General features: G+C 42.7%; 1 protein-coding gene across 1 annotated transcript in view; it reads right to left on the bottom strand.

The window, feature by feature from the left end:
- Window positions 1-20,441, bottom strand: part of LOC149242414 (peroxidase 27-like) — a 39,855-nt gene extending 19,414 nt beyond the window's left edge. The window contains exons 1-2 of the mRNA XM_089370826.1: window positions 20,307-20,441; window positions 20,187-20,191 (exon numbers count right to left, since the gene is read on the bottom strand). Coding sequence (XP_089226952.1) covers window positions 20,187-20,191; window positions 20,307-20,441 — 140 coding nt within the window. The remainder of the gene's footprint in view (window positions 1-20,186; window positions 20,192-20,306) is intronic.
- Window positions 20,442-22,663: the final 2,222 nt, after the last annotated feature.

Raw genomic sequence — 22,663 nt, 5'->3', positions numbered from 1 at the left:
TTCCTAGATCAACTTCTTGGATAATGAGCTGATGTCGACAAGAAGTGATCCGTCACAGGAGGGCCTTAATGAATCCCACATCAATGACATGGAACGGAGCAAATGATCTTGATGGAGGTGAAAACGATCTGATGATATACTGTTCAAGGTGGCGGTCATGAAAGAATGGAGTATAATGTATGGTAGTGGGTGAGACATAGGTGACTTCTCTGGATGACTTCTCTTGAACATGTCGGCGACATTGATGTGATGGATTGGTAGCATTAACCCCAAATGTGGATGGTATGGTGTGACCATGGCGATGTGACCGGTGAATGAAACAACCCAACCCGACTCGGACACGGAGTGGAAGTGTCATGTTCAAGAGCGACTTGCTACCAATAAAGATTCTTTGAGTTTTCTTCCCAATTTTCCCCAGTCATTGCTGACCAGTACCTCTTTATTTTTATCAAGCTTGAGGAGGATAACATATGCTTGTTCTATAATTTTCCCTTCGGGCAAACCCATCACTATGTTTTAACGAGCCTAGCGATAGTGAAACTCATTCTCGTCTAAAGACAAGTTTGTCGCTATTAATCTTTTTAACGAGTTTAACGACAAAGATAACTCCGTCATTTTCAATTTTAGAGAGTCTGAAAAGGAACGTAAAGGTAACTCCAAAATTCCTTTTTCGTCATCTAATCCCTTAAGTCCGAAAAAGTATAAAACAATACAGAAGGGATGAATTTTCGATAGTTTTAACGAGCCGAACAAAACAAGCGCTCGATCTTTTTGTGCAATAATCCCTCAGGTCCAAAAAGATTAAAATCTAGATGAGGGATAGCACTTCCTGTCCCTTTAACGAGCTGGAAGGCCAAGGACTCGGCAATCTTTTCATATTTTACGAGTCAGTTGAAAAGAGCTTAAAGGAGACTCGTCTTTTGAGGAACGAGTGATAAAACGGGTAGCAGCTGATTCCAGGTAAGGTTTGGAATTTTCCAATCACGGCAGTGTCACAAGGATGGCTAGTGAAATCACTCTTCGCAGCTGTTCCTCAAAATGGGTAAACAATCAAATGGAGGTGAATGATCGGCCAATGAAAAAGTGGAGGTGACGGTGCAAACACGACCAAGGCTTTAATGGCTGAAGTACTACATTCACGGTGGTTATTTACCAGGGAATAGTTCATTTTTTAACGAGCTTAAACGCGGGTGGAAACATTTGCTCATGTCTTATGTTTATTTTTTAACGAGCTTGAACTATGTGCTAAAACTGCTCGATTAATCCAGTCGTGTGATAAGAATGTCTCATATAAAATGGAAATTTTTAGAGTTTTGCCCACATCCTTTCTTTATGCAAGTTAGGAAACGACCAATCCAAAAAACAGATAAATGATCACTCTTTGCTTGCACTCCAAAAGGTTTGCATGCCCCCAGGTATAAAATAGAGTTTCAAGGTCACCCTCTATTCGAGCTGACAAAACATTTGTTTTATCAGGAAGGGTATACCTCTTATAGGTTACCCAAAGATTGTTCTATTCACAGCGCAAACAGAACACTTCTTCGGCGATGTCTACCGAGATAAACAAAGGTGAGTGGTGGCGCTTGCTAACTCACATAACTTTGACAAGAGAATCTTGTTCTAGAATAACCCCCTCTTCCAATCACGGACAAGGGTATAGACTAGTCATATTCTCCCACGGAAACCTACCCTATACCCGAAGTTTTCCTGCCGAAGCAGACCAGGGTGCATGCCCCTTGGGTTTCAGTCATGTCCCCCTGAATTACTCGCGCTCATCGGGTGGACGGACTGGAGATTGAGACATTTCTTGCGTGAAAAGACCATTTAGGGATGGTATATGACTATTTGCTATGCGTGATCCGGGAAATGAAAGCTGGTCCACGAGCTTGACCACTCTTCCTTCGTGCGGAAAACACATCACTCTAAAGAGTGATGAGACAATGGCTCCCATGCAATAAATATAGTCTCATCCAAGGAGTAGATTGTAATCCAGGGGTCCTTGAACTACCATCACGTTCATGCGAACGGCTTTCCCTCTCAATGTTATGGGCACATTGGGAAGGATCCCTAACGGTCGACTGGTTCCTTTATCAAAGCCTGTCAGATTTCTCATCTCAGGCAAAAGCGATGGCGAACCAAGCGCTTTCCAAGCAGTTGAGGAAAGGATACTCACAGAAGCCCCTTCATCTATGATGGTACCAGCCATAACCATTCTATATATTTGAACAATAATTCGGAATGGTACACTAGCTGGTAAACGGGGTCTACCTAGTTGATTCCAGTCGAAGGAGACAACTAGGTTGCTTGGAGGTGGGACTGAATAGACGGTCGGGTATGACTCTGACGAACTTCCTTCCTGCGGTAAAGGAACGGGTAAATTGCCCCCATGTTTGTTGGAGTTTGTGCTTATGAAAAGAATTTGGATGGTGTCATCCTTGTTCTCTTCAGTGATTGTATCATCTGAAGATGGAACTTCTGAAGGCAAAACCGAGTCAACTGCCACCTCGACCTTTTGACTTTCGTCTGGTGTGGATTCAGATGGTTCATCTTCAATGACAGATGCTTCGGCCGACCACCTGAGCAGGTCAGCCAGATTTTCAACTAGTGACGGACTCGGCAAGAGTTTTTTATATCCAGGAGGAAGTCGTAACGGTGAAACCGGACGATCATCCAAAACTCTTTTAGCTTCGTCTAAGACGGGACAACGGTGGACGGCATGATCGCCTTCGCACAGTTTACAAGGAAATCTATATTTTCCTTTTTGTCCTGGGGCTTCACTTTCACTAGTTGACGGTGTGTTTTCAACATGATCATCAGACGTTGATGACACCGGGTTGTGCAAACGAGGAGACCAGTCCCTTAAGATCCGAGGGATGTAAGGACAATCTCTGTGGAAGTGGTCTCCTTTGCAAATGACACATGGCGATTTAGGCCTGGTCGGTGCAGTGTGTGGATTTTCGTTAGACGACACTCGTTTGCCCCCATTCGCTTTTGGCTCTGTTGTGGGGAAAAATGCCTATGCAGGACGATCCTATCCTCCTAAGGCGTGATAGTGCCTTAGCAACAAACGAATGCAGCTACTTCGGTTTCTTCCTTTATGAAATATGAAAGAGAGGAGATTGGTAGACTTATCGTTATCTTTCGGTTGTCCCTCGATCTAGATCCTCTCCTCTTTGTGTGTCCACAGCTACTTGCCTCCTTGCTTTTGCTCCCACGAGATCACAAGAGAACAGCTACCTGTGACAAGAGAACAACTACATGCAGCAAGAGAAGGACACAATACAAAGGAAAATATACATATTCATAAATGATTCAGGATTAGAAGTAAATCAAATACACTAATGCAAATCATACAATAAACACCAGCATATAGGAAAGAACCGAGAAGCTTTATTGATTGATAAACAAGGTTCAGGAAGAGATACAACCCATAAGGTTCCAACCCAGCATCTCCTTCCCAGCAGAATGGAATTCCTTCTTCAGCCCCTTTCAAAGCATAAGCACCCAATGATCTAACCACAATCCAACAGCAATTCTTTGCAATTACAATATTCTAGCCTCCTTAGACCTCATGAGAGAGCTCTATATATAGGAGTTTTGGAGAAAGGATGAGTCAGCTTGAGGCTTGCATGAAGCTGACTAGTGTCCTCTCCCACTTCAGTTCTTGAGTCCACTTGGAGATTCTTACTTCCACTGGGAGATTTAGAACCTCTTACTCATCACCAGTCGAATTCCCTGATCCAAGTGTCATTTTGGAAGCTTCCTGGGCATTGACACCTTGAGGAATGAGTCTGCCACTTGTCCAAGTACGCTCAGCGCAGGTGGCCTTCTTTGCAGTTGACATTCAGCGCAGGTACAGAGTGGAGCACTTGACATTCAGCGCAGATGCTCAGTGGAGCAGTTGACATGATCCAGAAATTGCTTGTTTTTGAGTGTTTTCAGGTGGAGAACTTTTATAAACTGCTGTGGTTTGCTGGCCTTGTTCCTCTAGGGGTAGGAACAACATGTTTAGGGACTTTGGATCCCTTAATTATTGAAATTTCATGCTCAGTGATGCAAGGCACAAAAATGTCTATAACAGTTGCCCCCTAAAGTATGAGGCCATTTATCGGGTGAAATGCTTTATCCAGGGGAGTCCGAAGTTCATCCATTTGCTGGGAGGAGACCTGTAATAAGATACAATACAATACATTATGATTCATTCTGCTTTCATGATATAGCTGAGGCGGGCATTCCCATGCTCAGCTTTATGAATACATTTTGGTACATAGAACAGACGATTGTCTGATGGTAGACTGATAGTTCTGGCGAAACTATCATCCTTCGAGGAGGATGATCATCTGCTGCAATGATGTACATAACAAATGTCTTTATTTTCCTGAATATATTATCGCAGCCCGGATGGATGAAACTAGATCCGGGGTCTTCAAACTCGTTCGATCTTCACTCTAAGTACAAGTCGATCCATGTGAGAATTGTGCTGAAGTCGAACATGGAAAGACATCGCTTGATTACCGGTCAATGATGTAAACCGTTAACAAGCGCGAGAGGAATCACCGATAATGATAATGACCCTCAAGGTACTGCAGTACAATTCACGTGGTGTGAATAAAGGACTTGGCGTCGAACACCACGCGAAATCTTCTGGTCGAAGGTCATTGATGTATACCTGTCGCCGGAAGTGAGAAACTTGCCATTGAGGCATGCAAGCTTCAAAGTACTGAAGGGGTTGTTCCTAGATCAACTTCTTGGATAATGAGCTGCTGTCGACAAGAAGCGATCCGTCAAAGGAGGGCCTTAATGAATCCCACATCAGTGACACGGAACGGAGCTAATGATTTTAGTGGAGGTGAAAACGATCTGTGATATATGATTCAGGGTGGCGGTCATGAATGGATGAAGGATAATGTATGGCAGTGGATGGGACCTGGTTGACTCTTTTTGAACGACTTCTCTTGAACATATGGCGACACTGATGCGATGGATCGGTAGCATTACCCCAAATATGGATGGTGTGGCAAAGACCATGGTGATGTGACCGGTGAATGAAACAACCCAACCCGATGTGATACGGAGGAAAAGTGTCATGTTCAAGAGCGACCTGCTACAATCAAAGACTTCTCGATTTTTTCCCAATTTTTCCCCAGTCATTTCTGACCAGTACCTCTTTATTTTTGTCAAGCTTGAGGAGGATAACATATGCTTGTTCTATAACCTGCCCTTCGGGCAAGCCTATCGCTATGTTTTAACGAGCCTAGCGGTAGGGAAACTCATTCTCGTCTAAAGACAAGTTTGTCGCTATTTAATAATTTTAATGAGTCTAACGACAAGGAAAACTCGGCCCTTTTCATTTTTAGAGAGTTTGAAAAGGTACATAAAGTCAACTCCAAAATTCCTTTTTCGTCATCTAATCCCTTAAGTCCGAAAAAGTATAAAACAATACAGAACGGATGAGTTTTCGGTACTTTTAACGAGCCGAACAAAACAAGCGCTCGATCTTTTTGTGCAATAATCCCTCAGGTCCAAAAAGATTAAAATCTAGAGGAGGGATAGCTCTTCCTGTCTTTTAACGAGCTGGAAGGCCAAAACTTGGCAATCTTTTCATATTTTACGAGTCAATTGAAAAGAGCTTAAAGAAGACTCGTCTTTTGAGGAATGAGTGATGAACAGGGATAGCAGCTGATTCCAAGTACAGGTTGGAATTTTCCAATCACGGTAGTGTCACAAGGATGGCTAGGTGAAATCACTCTTCGCAGCTGTTCCTCAAAATGGGTAAACAATCATATGGAGGTAAACGATCGGCCAAATGAACGGTGGAGGTGAAGGTGCACAAAACACGACCAAGGTCTTTTTATGGTTGATTAGGTTACATTCTTAATGGTTATTTACCGGGAAGTTCATTTTTTAACGAGCTTAAACTTGCTCAAAGCTTATGTTTATTTTTTAACGAGCATGAACTATGCTGCTAAAACTGCTCGAAAGCTTATGTTTATTTTTTAACGAGCATGAACTATGCTACTAAAACTGCTTGAAAGCTTATGTTTATTTTTTAACGAGCATGAACTATGCTGCTAAAACTGCTTGAAAGCTTATGTTTATTTTTTAACGAGCATGAACTATGCTACTAAAACTACTCGAAATACCAGTCATATGATAATATTGTCTCATTGTGAGATCCCTATTTTTTATGGAGCTTCATCTCACTACGATCTGCTCCGTACCCTTCCTTTATGCAAGTTCGGAAACGGCTAACCCCAAAAAATAGATAAATAACCAGTTCCGACACAGCTAACCCAAAAAACAGGTAAATAGCCGCTCTTTTCTTGCACTCCAAAAGGGTTTGCATGCCCCCAGGTATAAAATATGATTTCAAGGTTGCCCCTCCTCCTTCTCACTTCTGTTTTTCTTTGGGTGTTCACAGCTACTTGTCGTCTTGCTAGTTCAGTTTAACGATACTTGTCTTCTCGTTAATTTTAACGGGTCTATACGATACTTGTCTTCTCGTTAGCCCGACTTTTAATAGATTTTTCGCAAGATCGCAAGAGAAGAACACTACTCAAAGACAAAACATTGGTGTTATTGAGGGAGGCTTACCTCTTTCTGGTTACCCGAAGATTGTCTCGTTAGACAAAACACTTCCTTGGCCTACCTTTTTCAGGTTACCTAAAGATTGTTTTGTTAAACAAAACTCTTCTTCGGCAATGCCTACCGAAATAGACAAAGATGGGAGACGGGCCCCGTCTCTCCCAAGTACCTTGACAAAAGAATCCTATTCTAGAACAACCCTCTTTCCTTCATGGACAGGGTACGGACTAGTCATATTCTTTCATGGAAATCCTACCTTATACCCAAAGTTCTCCGCCGAAGCAGACCAGGACGCATGCCCCCTGGGTTCCAGTCATGTCCTCCCGAATTACTCGTGCTCATCAGGAGGACGGACCGTGGGTTGAGACACTTCTTGCATGAATAGACCATTTAGGGATGGTAAGCGACTATTTGCGATGTGTGATCCGGGAAACGAAAGTTGGTCCACGAGCTTGACCATTCTTCCTCCATGTGGAAAACACATTACTCTAAAGAGTGAGGAGACTACTGCTCCTATGCAATATATATAGTCTCGTCCAAGGAGTAGGTTATAATCCAAGGGTCCTTGAACGACCATCACGTTCATTTGAACGGTCTTCCCCTTCAGTGTTATTGGCACATTGGGGAGGATTCCTAAAGGGCGACTGGTTCCTTTATCAAAGCCTGATAGATTTCTCATCTCAGGCAAAAGCGCAGGCGAACCAAGCGTTTTCCAAGCAATAGAGGAAAGGATACTCATAGATGCCCCCTCATCAATGATAGTGCCAGCCATTACCATTCTGTATATTTGACAAATAATTCTGAATGGTACACTGGCTGGCAACCGGGGTCTGCCTAGTTGGTTCCAATCAAAGGACACAACCAGGTTGCTTGGTGGTGGGACCGAGTAAACGGCCGGATAGCGCTCTGATGAACTTCCTTCCTGCGATAAAGGAATGGTGGCATTGCCCCCTTGATCATCAGAGTCAGTGCTGATGAAGAGAATCTGGACGGTGTCGTCTTGATTCTCCTCTGTGATGGTGTCATTCGAAGATGGAGCCTCTGAAGGCAAAACCGGGTCAACTGCCGTATCAACCTTTTGACTTTCATCAGGCATGGATCCAGACGGTTCATCTTTAATGACAGGTGCTTCGGCTGACCACCTGGGTGGGTCAACCGGATTCTCAACTAGCGAGGGACATGGCAAGAGTTTTTGATATCCAGGAGGAAGATTTGCTCGTAATATCGGGCGATCTTCCAGAACTCTTTTTGCCTCGTCTAAGAAGGGACAATGGTGGATGGCGTGATCGCCTTCACACAGTCTGCAAGGAAATTTAGCTTTCCCGCTCTGTCCTGGAGCTTCACTCCCACTAGTTGACGGTGAACAATCGACATGGCTATCAGAGGTCGATGCTACCGAATTGTGTAGACGGGGGGACCAGTCTCTTAGTATCCGAGGGATACATGGACAATCTCTATGGAAGTGGTCTCCCCTGCATATGATGCATGGCGATTTAGGCCTTACGAGTGCGGTGTGTGGATTTTTGTTAGACGACGATTGTTTGCCCCCAGTCGCCTTAGGCTCCTTCTGCTTCTTTTCTTTCTTCTTCTTCTCCTTTTTCTCCTTAGGAACTCGGTTCTTTGACCGACCAGTTCCGTCAAGCGAAGAGGAAGGAGGAGAGGAAGATGAAGTAGAAGGCTGGGAGGCAACTCTTGTCTGATCTAACTGTTGACTCAACTGCTCAGGAATGGTGGCATTCTGAACGACATTGGTTGAAAAGAGCCAAACAGGTAGGCCAATTGTCAATCCTGGAAGTGACAATGTGGCCATGTGGGGCGCACCAATATCTCCCCAAGAGGAGAAAGGGCTAGGATTCCCACCAAGGGGAACTCCTTGGTTGGTGTGCTCCATCTTTTCAACCTAAAGATCAACGCGGGAATAAGGGTGATTGTTTCGTTTAAAATAAATTGTTAACGACGCTTTTAGACACAACTTGCTTTTTCAGTTTTAAAGAGTCGAGAAAAAGCTAAAGATGACTCTAGTCTCCTTCGATGTTTTAACGAGCCCGAAGTGACAAATGCTCGGTTGGACTTTTTCTGTTATAGAGTCTGAAAAAGGCCAAAAGAAACTGCTCTGGAGATCTAGGCAGAGGGTGTGCCAAACTTTTCGCAAAACCACAGAATACGTTTTACGGTACGGGTGGTCGATCTTCGTGAATGCTGTGTTCACTGCATTGCGATCAGTAGGGCGGCCGACACGGCTTCCTAAGGATAAAGGATATATGCCTATAGGGGTCTCCCAATATATACGCGACGGTACGTGGGAGCACAAGTCCGTATTAGTGCAATCGTCCCTCAGGAGGAATCACCCACCTTCTTAGAGATCGACAGTCACTACGTTTAACGACGCCGGAACACGTCTCTACCTAGACCTCTACTGTGAGCGTTATGTTGCAAAGCGTTGTTAGGTTCATTCAATATATTTTAAGTTGATCTTTTTTAAAGTTTGTCTTTCAGGATCACCACGAGATGTATTGGTACAAATTCCTAAATGCAGTCTAAGATGATAAGCAAGCTTTATAATCTTCCAACTTTGAAAATCCTAGCTACTAAGGGAAAAGAGAGCGACTATCTTTTCTCAAAGAGCAATCAGCACACTCTAATGCACTCTTCCTAAATCCAACATGCAATCTTATCAAAATGCAAAATGCACAATGCAGGTGTTTGTTTTCACTTTCTTAGTATAAATGCCTACAAAGAAAGCTTTTTGCACAACTTCGAATTTGCTTTTCAATGACTGAAAATAAACAAGTTTACTTTTTCCAAAATCAGCAAGGGTAGAAGAGATTACAATCACTTTGCGATTTTTCGAAAGAAATACTTGTTTCGACACTTAAAAATGACAAATTCAAACCAATAAGCAAAAGCAAACTATAGATCAAACTGCAAACAGCCAATGAACTCTCTTCTAAGATCACAATCAATCACTCAATCAGATCTGAATCAAGGCTACAGGATGACTATTTTGCTCATGCAAAGGAAAACTATAAATGACGCCACAAACACATAAAAACACTTACAGTCTTTTTGTACAAAAATGAGGCTGAATACAAGCAAAGAAAAGGGATTACAGATGTGGTACCTATGCTGGTTAAAGGCTGCAAAAACAGAGATCAAAACAGGGCAAAAGACAGCAAGGAACCCCAGCTGCACAAGGCCACACTGGTTCAGCGCAAGTGTAACACTGTCAGTTTGACATTCAGCGCAGGTAGCCTTCACGGGACCTGCGTTGAAATGCAGACTGCCTTCACAGTGCCTGCGCTGAAAGGAGAAACTCTCGTCTCTCTTGGTTTTCGGGTCATAAAATGCTCAAAAATCAACTGTTTCAGGCCAAATTAGAAACACAAGCAAGGTATAAACAGAGGGATACTTTGAAAGGGTACTAAAGACTATCACAAAGGATCATCAAGTCATTTATGAGTCCATTGTTAAGATCATAGACAAAAACCCAGTAAAGGATCAAAGCAACAACATTCTACTTTGCAAAGCAATTCGATTGTTGCCGTTGAGTCTATGAAGTAAACAATGATGCAAGCTCAAAAAAAATGACTAAAACAAAGTTCTTCCCCAGTGGAGTCGCCAATTTGTTGTGGGGAAAAATGCCTATGCAGGACGATCCTATCCTCCTAAGGCGTGATAGTGCCTTAGCAACAAACGAATGCAGCTACTTCGGTTTCTTCCTTTATGAAATATGAAAGAGAGGAGATTGGTAGACTTACTGTTATCTTTCGGTTGTCCCTCGATCTAGATCCTCTCCTCTTTGTGTGTCCACAGCTACTTGCCTCCTTGCTTTTGCTCCCACGAGATCACAAGAGAACAGCTACCTGTGACAAGAGAACAGCTACATGCAGCAAGAGAAGGACACAATACAAAGGAAAATATACATATTCATAAATGATTCAGGATTAGAAGTAAATCAAATACACTAATGCGAATCATACAATAAACACCAGCATATAGGAAAGAACCGAGAAGCTTTATTGATTGATAAACAAGGTTCAGGAAGAGATACAACCCATAAGGTTCCAACGCAGCATCTCCTTCCCAGCAGAATGGAATTCCTTCTTCAGCCCCTTTCAAAGCATAAGCACCCAATGATCTAACCACAATCCAATAGCAATTCTTTGCAATTACAATATTCCAGCCTCCTTAGACCTCATGAGAGAGCTCTATATATAGGAGTTTTGGAGAAAGGATGAGTCAGCTTGAGGCTTGCATGAAGCTGACTAGTGTCCTCTCCCACTTCAGTTCTTGAGTCCACTTGGAGATTCTTACTTCCACTTGGAGATTTGGAACCTCTTACTCATCACCAGTCGAATTCCCTGATCCAAGTGTCATTTTGGAAGCTTCCTGGGCATTGACACCTTGAGGAATGAGTCTGCCACTTGTCCAAGTACGCTTAGCGCAGGTGGCCTTCTTTGCAGTTGACATTCAGCGCAGGTACAGAGTGGAGCACTTGACATTCAGCGCAGATGCTCAGTGGAGCAGTTGACATGATCCAGAAATTGCTTGTTTTTGAGTGTTTTCAGGTGGAGAACTTTTATAAACTGCTGTGGTTTGTTGGCCTTGTTCCTCTAGGGGTAGGAACAACATGTTTAGGGACTTTGGATCCCTTAATTATTGACATTTCATGCTCAGTGATGCAAGGCACAAAAATGTCTATAATAGGCTCCTTCTTCTTCTTCTCTTTCTTCTTCTTTTCCTTCTTCTCCTTAGGAATTTGACTTTTGGCTTTACCAGCCCCATCAAGCGAAGAGGAAGGAGGAGAGGAAGAATTAGAGGAAGTAGAAGGTTGGTGGGTAACTTTGGACTCGTCTAATTGCTGATTCGATTGTTCAGGAATAGTGGTGTTCTGAACAACAGAGGTTGAGAAGAGCCATACAGGAAAATCAATTGTCAGTCCTGGAAGTGACAATGTGGCCATATGGGGAGCACCAACATCTCCCCAAGAGGAGAAGGGACTAGGATTTCCTCCAAGGGGAATTCCTTGGTTGGTGGACTCCATTTTCTCAACCCAAGATCAACGTAGGAAAGGGGTAGAATATTCCGTTTAAAATAAATTTTAGACGCTTTGACACAACTTGTTTTTTCAGTTTTTAAGAGTCGAGAAAAAACAAAAGATTACTCTAGTCGCCTTCGATTTTTAATGAGCCTGAAGTGACAAGTGCTCAGATGGAGCTTTTCCGTTAAGGAGTCTGAAAAGGAATGAAAGGGACTACTCTGGAGGTCTAGGTAGAGGGAGTACCAAACCAATCGCAAAACTGCAGAATACTTTTTACGGTACGGCAGTCAATCTTCCCGAATGCTGTGTTCAGTGCATTGCAATCGATAGGGCGGCAGACACGGCTTCCTATGGATAAAGGATTTAAGCTTATAGGGGTCTTCCAAAATATACTCGACGGTACGTGGGAGCACAAGTCCGTACTGGCACTTATCATCTCAAAGTGGAGGAATCACCCAACCATCAGTGAGAACAACAGTTACCAGGTTTTACGACGCCGGAATACGTCTCTAGCCTAGACCTCTAAATGTTGTGAGTTAAGTTCCAAAGCGTTGTTAGATTCATTGAATTTATTTTAAGTTGATCTTGCTTATGAAGTTTGCCTTTTGGGTTCACCACGAGATGTAGATTTAATTCCTAAAATGCAATCTAAAGATGATAAACAAACTTTTATCTCTTTTGTGCAATGAAAATCCTAGCTACTAAGGGAAAAGAAAGACACAATCTTTTCACAAAGAGCAAAGAGCACACCGTAGATGCACTTTCCTAAATCAAGCCAAACAGACTGTCTATATGCAAATGCACATGCATGTATTTGTTTTCGACTTTCTTAGTATTGATGCTAAAAAGAAAGTTGATGTACAAATCTAAATTTCTTTTCAGGCGACAAATATAAACAAGCTCTTTTTCGAAATAAAAAACAGAGATGATTACGACACCTTGCGATTTTGAAATGAACACTTGTTCTTGACACTAGAAAATCACAAATTCAGACCAAAGGCAATAGTAACAGTATAATCAACCATCAACAGCAATCAAACTTTCTCCTATGATCAAAATCGACACTTGCGACAGATCCAAATCAAAGGACGACAGTACGACTATTCTACTTTTGCGATGGAAAACTGTAAACGACTCAACAAACACACAAAAACGTCTACAGTTCTTTTGTACAAAGGAGGTGGAATAACAGCGAGGTTTTAAACAGACATATACTGATCATAGGCAGCAAAATTCAGAGACAGAACTGGAAAGAATGAAGCACAAGAACCACAGCTGCACAGGGCTAGTCTGATCAGCGCACCTGTAACACAGAGAAACTGAAGTGCAGCGCAGGTTGCCCTTTCAGGAAGTGCGCTGAAATTCAGGATCTCTTAACAGTACCTGCGCTGGGCCAGAAATGAGAATCTGTCCGGGTTCCGGGTCACAGTTTGCAGTTCAGTCTTTGGTTTTTTGGCCGAGTAAAAGCAATCAGTAATGCACAATTAGGGGTAGATCTAAGAGCTATCACAAGGGCAATCATATAGTTTGTGAATCAGCTGTTCAAATCATAAACAGATCCAGTGAATGGATTGAAGCAGTAGATGTCTACTTTGCATTTGTTATGGCAAATGCAGTTCGAATGCTACTTATAAGTTTATGAAACAAACAACAAAGAGATACACAAACAAACTTATTAGACACTCCCCAGTGGAGTCGCCATTTTGTTACAGGGAAAAGTGTCTATTTAGAACTGCTCTATCCCACTAAGGTGTGACAACTGCCTTAGAAACAAACAGAGAAAAACTACTTTTGTATTTCCTTTATGAACTATAGATAGAGAGGAATAGAGAGAACCAACCTGTGTCTTGCGCTAATCCTTTGATCCAATCCCTCTCTTCTTTGACAGTCTCCAGCTACCTGCTCCCTTACTTGCCCAGCTTCGCCAAGTACCTGTAAGATCATAGAAGAAGAACACTATACAAAGACATGGATCTATATTCATAAACAACTTAGGATCAGATTTAAGTTAACCATACAAATGTAACAAGCATCAATGATACAAAAGCATGGAGGAAAAACTCAAATAGTTTTTATTGATAAACAAGAAAAGATCCAGGAGGAGTTTCAACCGGTGGTTCCTGACCCAGCATCAACCTCCCAGCAAAGAAGCCCCTCTTCACCTCAAACAAAGCATAGATCACCCAATACTCTGATGCTTGTCTCAAAAACCAACATCAATTCCTTACAATATGAAAAATTCTAGCCTCTGGATCTCTGAGATGAGGGATCCATATATAGATATGTGTAAGGAGGATGAGTCAGCTTGTGATTTGATTAGTGTCTTCTCTCTGTCAGTTCTTGCTTCCACTTGGAGACTGAAGGCCTCTTACTCATCCTTGGTTGAATTAAATGAGGCAAGTGTCACAGGAGAAGATTCTGGAAGCTTCCATTGTCTCTCCACCTCGCCGAATGACACTGCCATTTATCATTTCTCACCCATTGCACCCCACAGAAGGGATTTTTGCAATGAAACGCACCCTCACAGTGTATTTAGGTGCAATGCAATGCACTTAGCTAGTGGAGCAGCTGAAATGATCCTGTTTTGACCAATTCTGAGCAGTTTCTGGTGGAGAACTTCTGGGAGAAGCTGTAATCTGTTGACCTTGTTCCTTTAGGGGTTAGAACAACACTTTTAGGGACTTAGGAGCCCTTGGTTTATGGACATTTCATGCTTGGAGTTGTAAGGCACAAAAATGTCTATAACACATCTCCTATCCCCTCACTCCTAAATCACCCATACTCACTCCTTCCATACCTTCTCTAGGGGTACACAACTTCAAAACTTAGCAAACATGGACAAGGAAGACCTTCCAGCAGTGCTCAGGTGAAGACAGATGACAAGGCCAAAGAGAATAGAGCTATTGAGGTGGCTGGTACCTACATGACATATCAGAGGGACACAAGGAGATTGTTTGCAACTGATAACATGGCCTATCATTACAGGACCCAAAACAAGATTTGCAATATGAGGGCCAGGAACATGAAACTAGGCTAAGGCGGGCTTTGAAAGGCAAAAAGGAGGAGTATAGGCTTAGGATGCTTGCTGAAGATTACTTGGATCATCAAGACACTTGATGATGGTGCTTCTCACCAATTTCGAGAAAATTTGGAGCAAATTTTGTCATTTGCAAATTTTGGAATTTAATACACAGAGAAACTGCAGTGGCACTGCGCTTTTCCTAGGTTGACCCATTGAAGAAATGGTTTTCATTTTTGGATTTAGGTCAGTGAGGACATGCACCCTAGAAAGTTTCAGAGTTTTTGGAGCAGAACTAGGCCACCAAAAGGTCAAAAAACATCCTAAAAATGACCTTTTTGCCACTTTTTGGACACACAAAAGCAGTCTTGGAAGAGTCAAGTTTTGAGGGGTCAGATGAGCTCCAAATGCATAAATTCTAGGTTTTCTGGAAATTATACTTGAAGACCTTTCTAATGAGCTATTGTGGGCTCAATTTGGATGTCGGGAAGGCCTTCCAAAGGAACTCGACAGTGGCATTATGCGTTGAGCCAGTTGCGTTGCGCGTAGAGAAAATTTTGCTTAGGATGCCTATTTTTCTAGTTTTTGACTATGATCATGGATTCTCTCTCATGGTAGATGATTTAATATTTTAAATGATGTCATGGCTTGTAAATATGATGGTTAAAAAGTTGTATAGGGTAGATTCATTGCTTTAGGAGTTAGTTTGAAGTCAAATGAATCAGTTTTTCACTTTTAGAGGCAAGTTGTTGATGATGCCTATATTCCTGTTCCTTGTTTAGTATTAGTTAGATCAGCTCCTCATCTTAGGGATTCAACCCCTGAAGATGGGAGGAGGTTGAATTCTTGTCTATATCTTCTTCTTCTTTCTGTTTGTGAGGGGTTAGACTCACTTGGATGCTCAGAGCTTTATTGTACATCATTGTAAGCAGTTTGGCAAGGAGATTAATAAGATTTGCAACTATTTTTATGGGATCCCGGTGGTATGGAGTTTTAGCACAGTTTATTCTTCTTGTTGAATGTTATCAAGTTTGATAGGTAGAATCCATTGTATGAGTGCTCTGCCTTGGGAAATCATTCAATATTTAATGTTTTCTACTATTTAAGAAGGATCCATTATTGTCACATGCCCTTCTCAGCTCCTCATCAGTCTTAAACGCCTCACACCATTAAGCCTAAAGTGCTAAAGCCTATGCCTACCTTTCCCCTTAGAACACCCTACATTTCTGACCTAATTTCCCAGACCTAAACTGCCCAGCTCCATCTGATCCAGCAAAACACCAACAAATTCAATCAAAACCTTTCGAGCTACTATACCTAGCCTAAAATCCTTACCTGATCTAGTCATATTGACTGAGATCCTGATAGAGAGAGCCCTCTCCCGGCCTAGTAGGGCTAGCTACTTGGCTAAGCTTGGTTTGTGGTTACCCTGGCATTGCCTCCCTTTAGCCTGAGGTCAATCTAGGTGATAACAGGAGAAAACTGACTGTCCACCAGCAACTCCCCCATGACCAACACAATCGAGAGAAAAAAACAAGAATAATGAAAGGTCTTACTTTGGTCTTGTGCCTCTCTATAGTTCGCGAGGAACTCGCTCCACAGGTAGCATTCCCAGTTGAACTATACGCCCTCCGTGCACTGAGCAGCTGAAGAAACTATCGGTGCCAACACGTCATCCACATGGAAATTCCTCAGGACTTTTCCATCCAAAATTTGAGTGGAAACCTTCACGCAGGGTTAGTAATGCTGGTGATGGAATACCCGCACAACTTCTTGACAAGTTTGAACTTGTCCTTCATCTTCTCAGTGAGGTCACGTTCGCTCGTCTTTCTACCAAACAACTTGGATGGATTTAATCTTGAATGAGGTAGTAATGTGATCCGATGGATCAAAATATCGATTATGGGTATCCACTCATTCATCCACAGGCACCCGTCATGCACCAGGCACATCAACTGCTTGATGATAATTAGTTTTATCGGAGCACGGTGGCACTGAGGCACCCATAGCATGTTCAGCAACCCCGACTTGTTAACTCTATGAATCCATTCCACTGGCTCCAACGCGGTGACACCAGACTCCTTGTATAACACCATCCTCATGAAGGTGTCTATGGCAAGGTCGGGGAACCACTCGAGGTCCACCAAATCCCAATCTTCAAGCTTCAGATGCAGGATCCGCGCCAAGTGCAGACCTTCAAAGGGTAGGTTCTCTGGTAGCCGGGGTGTGTTAAAGGGGAGTTTTCCCTCATCTGAGTCCTTTGGTACTTTTACTTTGCCCTGGCGCGGAGGGATATACTCTGACAACTTAGAAATAGGGTCTACCCCCTCAATATCTATGTCTTCTGTGCCCTCCTTGACCTCCAAATCTACCACTTCCCCTTCTCTTTTGCACTCGGATTTTCTTTTCGCTGAGCCTGTGTAGCTGCATGTTTCCTTGGTGAATCATGCACTGACATCGACTTCTTTTTCTTATCCTTCTTCGGCTTGGGGACCTCTCTCATCGGCGTAGGCTTCGGCCTAGGCAAACTTGACACCGTAGGCACTGTTGCTGGAACTTCCATACTCACAACCTCAGGGGCAACTCCCTCAGTGGCAACAGTCTCTCCAGCGCTTGCATTTTTTGTGGGACCTGGTCCTAACATGATGTCACAGATGAGCTTTCTATTTGACGCAGGATAATGATCAAACATGGGGCTTGCAAGAAAATATTCAAAGAAATTACAGTTCATGCACAACAGACAACACAACTTAGAAATTCTCAAAATGCAAATTGTTTCTCGTTGGACATCCATCTGTAATTTATAGGAAAATTTGAATTCAAATTCGACTGTTTCCCCCCAAAATTTGTTCATAAATTCTAGAATGGCGGCAAATTCCCAAAGATTTCACTATTAATTTCAGCCATAAATGCCTTAAATGCCTTAAATGTCGGTCGCCTACTCCTCTTAACCATCTTCTGGCAGTCAAATCATGAACAGTGACGGTAACAATCACTTTCTTGCTGCACTGCACTATCTCTACCCTTATAATGCAACTCCCTTCGCGCTTCTTCTAGCACCATGACACCCTCCTGTTTCATGCAAACCTCTCATCGTGCAACTCTACAATCCAGGCAGTGTAGTTTATAGTCCCGCACCTCCTTGTAGCTGTCTGGAGTGGTAAGAATGTGCTACCATCATGTAGTCATCGGGCCGAATCCCCAATGCATGGCTTCAATCAACACCTATTTACCTTTCCTGGAAATGGATCTCCATTCAATTTCACAAGCTGAACTGCTCCACCATCGGTAATCGCTTTGATAACGTATGGCCCCAACTAGTGCATCTGAAAGTTTCCTAGAAATTTATTGAACTTATTGTCATATAATAAAACTAAATCGTTTACCTTGAAGGTGTGTAGTTTGATGTGTCGATAATGCCAAGCTTTTTCGCGTTCCTTCTGAACCTGCTGATGGAATCCAGCCAAAAATCTATCTTCCTTGAGCTCTGTCAGCTGTGCGAGTTGTTATTATAAGGCTCTGTGGTCCACCATCCCTATGAATGCTACTATGTGTAGACTAGGCATGATATGCTCCATAGGCATCACATCCTCTATGCCATAGACCAACCTAAACGGTGTTTGACTAGTAAGATTTTTATAGGTAGTTCTATAAGCCCACAACACAACTTGTACATGCACGTCCCAATCATTCCTTTGTGCATTGCAAACCTTTGTCAATTCATTCTCCAATATCTTATTAAATGCATCAACCATCCTATTAGCCTAAGGATTATATGGCGTAATCTTCTGGTGATAAACTTGGAACTCTTTTGTCAGCGCGCTGATCATTTCATTGAGGAAATGCGTACCGCGATCACTCATCAAAATATTTGGGCAACCAAACCTGGTCAACACATACTCAAATAAGAACTTCATTGTTGTTGCTCCTGTACAATCCTTCACGAGCTATTCCTGCACCCACCTAGTCAAATACTCAGTCGTGGGATGATATACCATGCACCCGTCTTCTTTCTCGGAGGCTAAATCGGTCCTACAAAATAAATTTCCCATTTCTCAAATGGCTGTAAGGATACCTGCAGATTCAAAGGCATCTCATCCCTTTGCAATGACTTTCTGGTTCTCTGACATGCATCGCATGCCCTACAATATGCTTTGGAATCCTTATGCAATGTTGGTCACCACAACCCAGCGTGTAAAATCTTCTCCGCTGTTGCTTTTCCTCCATAATGGCCTCCTCTAGCTCCTTCGTGAGCTTCAACAAGGATACTATTTCATTCAAAATCGGGAACATAATGTAGTAGTATCTCGTCCGATCCCATCTTATACAAGTGACCTACAATAACAAAAAAATATGTTGTGCGCACCACCAATTCCTTCTTCTATTGACTAGTGTATCCTTCTGGAGCCGTTCTTGTAGTCAAGAAGTGGATAGTGTATGCAAAATGATTGTTTGATTCGCGCATTGAAAATAACTACGTGTCAGACAACCCCTCCTCCAAATTGGTAGGCTCCTCTCTTGTTTCAATGCACGACGGATGATCTGGCGCTGCATCCAATCGGCCTAGCTTCACAATTACTTCGAAATCATACTCCTGAAACAAAAACAACCATCTGCATATTTCCCCCTCAACACAGGCTTGTTGACTAGGTACTTTAAGGCATAATGCTTGGTATACATCTTAAAGTGTTCACCTAGCCAGTAATGTCGAAACTTTTGGAGCGCGTACAACATAGCCAACCCTTCGCACTCTGTCATCGAATAATTCTTTTCAGCCTTAGACAACTTCTTGCTCACAAATGCTATAGGGTGATGAAATTATCCTTCACCGGCCTGTGTCAGTGCTGCCCCCAACACAATGCATGATGCATCCACATGCACATGAAATTCCTTCTTCCAATCTGGGAAGACTAGGATCGGCACGGTGACCATCTTCTCCTTTAATACATCCAGACTTCATTGACATTCTTCATCCCAACAGAATGTAGCATCCTTCTTGACTAGCCTTTCCATCGGCGTGATAATCTAAGCATAACTCTTGATGAACTTTCAATAGAATCCAGTATGACCCTATGTTGTGTGCAGCTGTTTAACACTCCTTGGTGCCTCCAAGTAATGATAACCACGATCTTAGCAAGGTCCACCATTAAGCCTTGTCTACACACTACATGACCTAGCAATGTTCCGAAGGGGACACAAAATAAGAAATTCTTCAAATTTAGCGTGATCTAATACCTTCAACACGTATCCAACATCAAGCGCAAACTAGCTACATGGTGTTTTACCAGTCCAAACACTGTCCAATCATCAAAGTATACCTCCAAAAACTTGTGAATGAACTCTTTGAATGTTGCAATGAATACACACGAAAATATTTCCGGCATTCTTAAGTCCAAAAGGCATTACCGTATACTGAAAGCATCCCCACTCAGTCGCGAAGGTAGTCTTACTCCTATCTTCTGTTGCGATCTTTATCTGATGGTACCCATAGAACCCATCAGTGAATGAATATTCTTCCTGTCCTCTGACATTATCCAATACCTCATCTGTGAACAGAGTTGGAAAAGGATCATGAATGCAAGCATCATTCAACTTCCTGAGATCTACACAAATTTTTATTTCATCCTTTTGCTTCTTTTCTTGAACTACCATTGGACTCACCCAATTGGATTCCTCCACTCGTTCAATATTACCTATTGCCAGCATCTTTTCCAACTCCAAGCAGACCTTTTCCTTGTACTTGGGATTAAGACGATACGGCATCTGCTTAACAAGCTTCACGTCTCGTTTCAACATTATTTTCATCACTCCCAAATCGCCTATGATGCCTTTATAGTCTGAAAAATTTATGGGAAACAAATCTTGATACTCGTGGAGAAACTAAACGACCTTATCTACCATGGCATCATCCCAGTAGTCCCCTATCTTCGCAAACTTTGGCTCCGCCTCTATTCCAATGTTCACTTGTCTGGTTTTCAGTGGTGCGGTGATATCTGGATTCTCTATCTATGCTCCCTCAAATTCACGATGACCTTCTGCCTCTAGGATATTAATGTTCCATGGATCCTCCTCTTCTTCTTCAGCACATTGTATCACTACAGCGCATGGCATAGCTAGTTGGTCCAATCTAGTTGAATCAAATCTAAGGGATCCTATGGTATTCTGAAGATCGTTGCCTTGACCTCTTGCAACGATTCATTGAGTCACTCGAATCCATCCTCAAAGCTAAATTTCATCAAGAATCCCTGTCTCAAAATATCCCATTCATCTGTGCCATGGCGAAGCTTTATTTCTAGGTACCAATTCATTGGTATTACATCCAAAGTATGACAAAACAAATGCACCCACTCCAGTTGCAGCTCTGCTCCATAAGCATCATTCCATTTTTATAAGTGATCACGCGGATCACTCCTATCATATTTCTTTGTTAGTTGCAATTTTGGGTGACCAAACTGCAACCTCATCATTCTTCAGTATTCACACCATCCATCAAAATTGTCTTTATGCGTACCCAACCACCTTATAGGCGTAGTTCACAGCACCAAATCCAAGGCTTGGAAGTGATGCTTCTCAGGAACTTCCCTTTCAAATGCATCCAGAAATTTATCTACGTGAGTTAGACCATCATAATAAGGAAAACTCCTTACATCTGACGAGACATAACACAAAGATTTAGTCATCATGTTACAGTGCAATGTAGATAATTCATGCAACCTATTCTGCCATTGCTGCAACTCTTCATCTGAATATGATGTGCAGGAAATTTCACAGTCCCATGCAATGCATCCATCTGCTGTCAGATTCACCCAATCTTGGTCTTGTGCTGTTATTTTGTAGATCTGGTCCAAATCATCGTCACTTTCATAATCGTGGACCGGCTCAGTATAACGCGGTCCTTCTGCAGGGTCCAAAGGTACTACTACACTGAGCAATTTCCTCTCAAATGAAACTGTCCACTTCTTCAGATTGATCACCCCATTCATGTCAATAGCCCAATCGATCCCAAGGAGCACAGGGTAGGGATTGCTGTCATCCACAATCTCTATCACTTCGAAATCAGACAACACGCTCGTGCCTTCATTATCTACTTGTCACTCCTTGCAATCTTCCCATGGGGATAATCTTCTATTGATTTTCCATCCTCAATTGAATCAAAGACCACTGTAGCGCAGGTCTCTCCATTCTATCCCATGTATGTTTAGGAAAAACATTCACATCTGACCCCAAATCTAGAATAACTTGATCCATTTCATACTCCCCTATTTTCACAACGAGTCTCGTCTCATGCCCTGTTCTCGCGTTATCGTTACCAATCTTTCTGAATACACGAGGTACTTCAAGAGCATTTTATTTTCCGGCACACTTATTTATTAATTCTTGTAATCCTTTCATGGCCTTGGTGTCGTGTAGCAGCTTCATGCAGGTTTCCAAAAAGGTAGTAAGCATGGATGGATCCATTTCTTCAGACTGCTTATCTTGACTTCTTGAGATAGAAGCCTCAACGAAGCTTTTCTTTGCTTCCATGAACGTTTCTTTCACGTGCTCCAAATCAAACCCAAATTATTTTTCTGGGGCCTTGCGGACCCATTCACTCTCTTTAGGCTACTTTCCCTTATCTTCGCCAGTCGTCACTCCACTTCGCAACACGATATTCACATTAGGGTCCTCTTCGTGGGGTTTAGCCCTCATCGTTTGTAGGTTCTGGGTAGGCTGCTAAGGCTGCGTCCCCTTTTCCCGCATCTTAGCTATTAATACAGGGCAGTCTTCTGTCGCATGGTCAAACTGAGTACAGTATTAGCACGACAGGCGCGTCGGGTTCGTACACTCTCGTGTGTAGTGTCCTAGCACTCCACAATTGTAACAAATAACTTGTCCCCGACCTCTCGCTGGTCCTCCTCCACCTCGGACTCATCCACACCCCTGATATCCTCCTTGCGCTCCCCCAACACCTTGATCCAAAGGCCAAGTTTCCATCTGCATTCGATATGCGGACGTTCTTTCCATCATTAGCTCATAGC

Source organism: Pinus tabuliformis, chromosome 8, assembly GCF_031772625.1.
Source record: "Pinus tabuliformis cultivar Carrire ecotype Pingquan chromosome 8, CPIR1, whole genome shotgun sequence".
Lineage (NCBI taxonomy): Eukaryota > Viridiplantae > Streptophyta > Pinopsida > Pinales > Pinaceae > Pinus > Pinus tabuliformis.
This window is presented reverse-complemented; position numbering and strand designations above follow the sequence as displayed.